Consider the following 6000-nt stretch of genomic DNA (forward strand, 5'->3'; position numbering starts at 1 on the left):
CCGTATTTTGCAACTACGTCTTTGCTCGTGTACTGCTCGGGACACAATGAAAGTTGTTCTGTAAATTTCAGGACTATATCTCACAGCCTCCTTTACCGAATCACCAGTAAAACTGATTTATGTGTCATGTACTTGTTAAACCAACCCAGTCACGATCGAAGACGGCAAGAAATTGAAGACGTTGCTCCGTCAGTGAACTGCGACTAAACAGTTCCTTTGAACAGCAAAATTCAAATTATGTCCTGTGAGTGTGTGATGGGACACTTTAGGGGAAGTTTGCCCTCTAATCCTTAAGCATCTAGTGCTCTGCACAGGGTTACGAACCGTGACTGTTCAAAAAGTTGCTCTGTAAATAACAATAAAAAAATGAAAATGTGTGTGTGACGGTATGCCTGAACCTGAAGTTTACACTCTAATGTACCTGCCCTGGGACCGATCAGACGGTGCAGATGGATCTTTCTGTGTAATCCGTAGCTGCCAGGACAGGACATGGGAGCTGTAATCTGCATTTAACTCATGCTCTGCGTACACTGGGATGCTCGTTGGAATCTCTTTGAGGAAGAATTCCCCAGATTAACAAACTAGATGCTGATTCCATTGAATGACAGAGTTGAGAGTGACGTCATTGATCAGATAATGTCTGGGCTTATTGTCCGGGTTTATTGGCTGAGCAAACGCAATAAACCCTTTGTCTCTCTGCTCTTCTCTGTATTCCTACGAATGGCGAATCTCCTCCTGTGCCACCTCTACACTCACTATTGGACATCACGATCATTCAGGCAGTGTGTTCCAGATCAGAAACGTTTATCAAAAATGTTCCCCTAAATGGTCCCTCCGCACACCATCTATACTACTGCTAATCCACATCTGCCAATGTAAGAATGCCTGCAATTTATGGAGGCACTGTGCTTTCAATTCCCTGCCATGGTATTTCAACACCACTTACCCACAGCCTACTCAACTCCAAAGTTCTGCCTCTCCGTACACCATCTCCTCACCCATCAGGGAATAAATCTATAAACTTAATGACATCAGTTAATCCTGAGATGTCGCCTATACCTCAGCTGCATGATGGGCACTCATCACGCTGAAAATTGCATGATTGGTCTAACACCCACATCTTACCTGGTGTTATGTAGTATAATGGAGCTGAGCATGGACCAGCATGTAGAAGTAGGTGCAGGAACATGATGACTGTAACATGAACGTAAGGAAGGACAAGGCATTGACTGGGGTCGAATGCAGACAGAGCATGAAGCCAGGACCAACAAGCTCAGTGACAGCATCTTTCACCAAGCCATCAGACTGCTTAATTCATGCTGACGCAACTCTATTTTTATGTTATATTGTCTATCATGTTGTACATAACATTTACTATAAATGACTATAATTGCACATTGCACATTTGAATGGAGACGTAACGTAAATGTTTTTACCCATCATGTATATGAAGGATGTAAGTAATAAGCTCAATTCAGTTTAATCCAGTTGAATTCAAGTTACCCTCAGCGAGGTCCTTCCCAATAGGCAAGATATTCACACTTCTCCGTCTCCCTATTCATCAAATGCAGTAACTTCACTTGCACGTCACATCCAATAAACTCAGCAAAATATCAACATGATTCCAAGCAGGCAGCAAACACTTCCTGGATTTCTATCCGAAATTCTATGCTTGGCTCTTTCTGGCCTCTGATTAAAAGAGGCATTTTCAAAGTTGAAGCAAGCTGGGCATTTACTTGCCCGGAAATAAACATTTGCCATTGCAGTCTCTGTCAACATTGCGGAATTTGACTCTGGGAGGCAGCAATGCGGAATTCGTGTAGAGAGACTGCGATGCAGACGTTCATTTGTACAGGTCAGCTTCTGTTTAGCTCCCTATCACAGTGGAGGATATCAGGTCACAATCCGACTTCGTCACATCAAGCCCAAATCCAATGGATCGCAGAGCCGACCAAAGGATCTAATAAACCTCTATCTGGGTACGGGCGTCCCACACATAGGTCTCAATCTCGGCCATCCCGGTCCTGGAGTGGATACGATATACCCAACCGGGACCTTTCTCTGGACTTCAACTGACAGCTCCTCCTCTGTAGGTCCGTTCACATTGAGACTCATTTCTAGTTGAACTTGTACCCATTTCTAGATTATGCACTCCGGATCCGATATGTATCTATGATCAGGGTAATGACCGACAGAATCGAACGAAGAGCCTAGTGAAAAGTGCTTTGTTGCAGTAGATATTGAGATCCGCCAGCTCTCACACTGAGGCATGCCATAAAATAGCCGATATGATACACAGACGTACGGTAACCTCCGACCCTATCACTATCTCTCAGCAGTTCATTCGTCAGTCAAACCGCGCCAGAACAGCAATGCTTCCCTTGTCATTAATGTCCTGCATACCCCGACCATTTATTGTAACATTTTGACGAAAGACCGACACCTGACAAAGTGAATCAGAGAACCCATTCCCAGTCAGGGCGCTTGGCTCCCAGCTGCCGTCTGAAATGATCCGCTGAGACCCTGGGCCCATGCATCCAGCATGTCTTCTCTGGAATCACCGCGGAGAACCCGTTTTCCATTGCGTGGACGAGCCGGTGTGGCTCTTAACGACCGTGGTACAGCTCTGGCGATCACTACTGACCTTTCCCTCTGCGCCCTACCAGTCCGTGATTTCACTGGGTTTTTGTCGCGGTCTACGCCCGATCTCTCTCACTGTGTGTCTCGCACAGTAATAGGTCGCCGTGTCGTCCAGTATCAGGTTGTTTATTTGCAGATAAACGGTGCTGCTGTCCTTGGACACCTCGAATTGGCCTTGGACTCCAGGCGCGTAGTATTTGTTACCGTCATAATATACAACAGCCACCCATTCCAGCCCTTTCCCGGAGACCTGTCTCACCCAGTGCATGTTAGAGCTGCTGAGGCTGAACCCACTGACCGCACAGGTCAGTCTGTGGGACTGTCCGGGCTTCACCATCGCTGACTCGGGCTGTTCCAGCAGCATATCGGACTGCACGCCTGTCAACAGAAGAAGAGCAGAAACTGAGACAAATGTTCCACAAGCAGAGATTCAGAAAGCCTGCGAAAAACAGTCTGCCTTAGGTAGATAATCAATTGTGAGACAGGCACCTGGAAGGCAATGCAGGAGGAGACAGAAATAAGGAATGCCCCTTATCTTGCTGAGCACTGAATCCGATTTCGACATTTTTGAGATCAGCGGCTTTAGTTGAGACCAGATTTATCGCGAGCTGTCGTTTACGCTGTTCAAATAGAGACGTAGACTGCCAGTGAGAGGAGGAGCCGCGGTTTGTAAAGGCTCCCACACAATGAAACCAGAGACACAGATTCCTGTCCCCGCCTCCAGCAGAAATTGCAATTGTCCAAAATATATTTGTCTCTGCACAGGCGATAGGTCAGCGGCAGTGGCCAGATCCGGATTAATGATCTGGCACACTCATTATGTTCGGCGATAAACAGTTTGTGGAATGAAAAAGGCAGAGGACAGAATTCCCCCCGATACACAGAGTTGAGAGACACTAGCCACTGGACAAACGTCACTCTGTCAGACAGGAAGTATCAGACACCAGTCAGTGGACCGAGATTCCCATGAGAGACAGGAATTGAGAGATTCTATTTAATGGACTGGTGCCTCGCTGGATACTGCGTCTAACAGACTAGTCAGTGGACAGATATCCTCCTTTGGGACACCGATCGAGAGACAATGGACTGTGAACGGTGATGTAATAAACAAAAAGCTCATGGTGTATATGCGATTATCCAGTTGTCGTCATATTAAGACCAATGTTGGCAAGCAGCGTAGGGTCACGAAAGGGCGGCATCGGCAGCTCATGTTTACAGAGGATGATTTAGAAGTTAGAATTTGGGCCATTGACCGTGAGTGTACGGTCATATGTGAAGCCAAGGTATTAACTGCATGGCTGAACGTTTTTGTAGGTTCTAGGAATGAAGAATAGATTTCACATGTTGCCTGGGATGGAGGACTTTAACTACATGGAGCGGTTGAATAAATTGGATTTATCTTCGCTGGAAGGCTAAGTCTAACTTCGGTGAAGTTTATAAAATTGTGAGCAGTGCGGATGCAGCCAGAAACCGTTTCCCAGTGCACAAGAGGTTACAAACAAGGGCATAAGTTTATGATGAGAGATCCAGAAAGCAAAGAATATCTTCGCGATGTTATCCAATACACGGGGCTACGCTTATTTCCAAAGACTTTCAAGGTAAAATGGTGCAGCTGATACACTACGTTGTTTTAAAGACAGCTGCGAAGGTGAATGAATAGGAAATGCAGAAAAGTGATGGGTGACAAACCTACAACTGAATTGATGGTATATTGGCATCTCGGGAGGCAGAAAAATCAATTTCCTGTGCTGCAAGATATTCCGATTCTCTTCCACTGCAGCATGTACACGCTGGAATATTTCAACCTCTGGTATTATTTTACTTGCACCTCCCTCAGTACTTCTGAGTTGGTGTTAATGGTGGTTATCGTAGCCTACCGGGCATGTCTTCCTTCTCTGTATTTGGACTTCACTAGATTATTTTATTTAAGTTAATTTGTTCGTGTATCTACTCTCCAACTATTATTCGGCGATCACGTTATACGGCCTATTTCTACGGTGGACCGTGTTTATCCGTTCCCCGTCCAACCATTTGCTCCACAATGCTTCTTCTTTCTGGTTCCAAATTCTGACGGACGCTCTTTGAACTGAAACATTAACTCACGTTTCTCTCTTGCAGTGGGGATGTTATGACCTCTTGAGCATTTCCAGATTTAGTTTTGAAATCCCAATGTCCGTTTTTTTTTTTCAAATTTGTTATGACAAAAATGTGTTTCCGGGGTGGGGAATGACTCAAGCATTAAATTCCACAAACAGACCCTCTTGAGATTAATAACCTAAGATTGCAACACTTAGGGTACAGCACAGTTCATGGAATATAGAACTATATATGTAATGCCTGTTTAGCTCCCCCCCCGCCCCCCGCCCCCCGTCTGTGGCAATCATGGTGCTCTTTTTAAGCAGCATATCCACCTATTTCCTGCATGATGGATTTTTTTTTAAATATCTCGTGTATCATCTTTGGTATCCTCTTTTTCATTTTAAATCAATGTATCCGAAGGTTTCATGGTGCCACCTTTGCATAAAGACACTGGTTATGTTTCCTGTCATGCTCTGATGAAATGTACTTCAGCAGGTGCTCGACGGACTTTAATGTTCAATATAATGCAATCCTTGTTTGTCTAAACTTACATGTATACCATCCAAGCCAATCCAGATAACATACAAGTGACCATTTTATGTGCCATATCCAAAACATCAAATTCTTCCTGAAATGTGACGATGACGACTGCTTGCATTACTGAAAATGCGGCCGAGCAAAAAATTTACATAGTGACAATTTTATTTGCTAACATTAATGCTCACTGACACGAACGATAACGGGATATATATTATACCCTCGTTTAGCACACTCCTTCCAGAGGCGCCAAGCCTTGTAGGGTTTAGAGACTTGTGTGTCTCAAATACCTTGAAGGCCTTGTGCTTTGGCGCTTCGTAGGATCACTTATGCCAAACAGATAGTCCGGAGAGGCTTTGCTAACTACGATAGAGCGGCCATCTAGGTCCGTGGGCTGGGTTTCAGATCAGGGCCAACAGCCATGACAAGTGAAACAAGAATAAAGTGTTCCTCATATGAGGTGACACACTGAAGAATCACTTAGCAATGTAATCCGCCTCCGAAACCTCTGCTGAGGTCCAGGTGCTTTCAGTCTTCGCATTTTTTAAAATTTCTGGTTTATCGTCTTTGATATCCTCTCAACGTGGACGACGATTTCATGGTTCCACCTTGACATTAAAAATATTATGTATTTGACCAGCTCGGCTAACAGGCTTTAATGCTCAAAATAATGCAATCCTATTTAGTACTAAATCCCCTCATATATCATACAAGCCAATCCAGAAAACATGCAGTTGACCCACA

At 44.6% G+C, this 6000-nt stretch overlaps 1 gene segment (V, D, J or C); it reads right to left on the reverse strand.

The window, feature by feature from the left end:
• Window positions 1–2659: 2659 nt before the first annotated feature.
• Window positions 2660–3211, reverse strand: LOC134352430 (immunoglobulin heavy variable 3-33-like). The segment is given in 2 exon segments: window positions 2660–3018; window positions 3130–3211. Coding segments are annotated over 2 exon segments (435 nt in total).
• Between the last annotated feature and the right edge of the window lie 2789 nt (window positions 3212–6000).

Source organism: Mobula hypostoma, chromosome 10 (genome assembly GCF_963921235.1).
Source record: "Mobula hypostoma chromosome 10, sMobHyp1.1, whole genome shotgun sequence".
Taxonomy (NCBI): Eukaryota; Metazoa; Chordata; class Chondrichthyes; order Myliobatiformes; family Myliobatidae; genus Mobula; species Mobula hypostoma.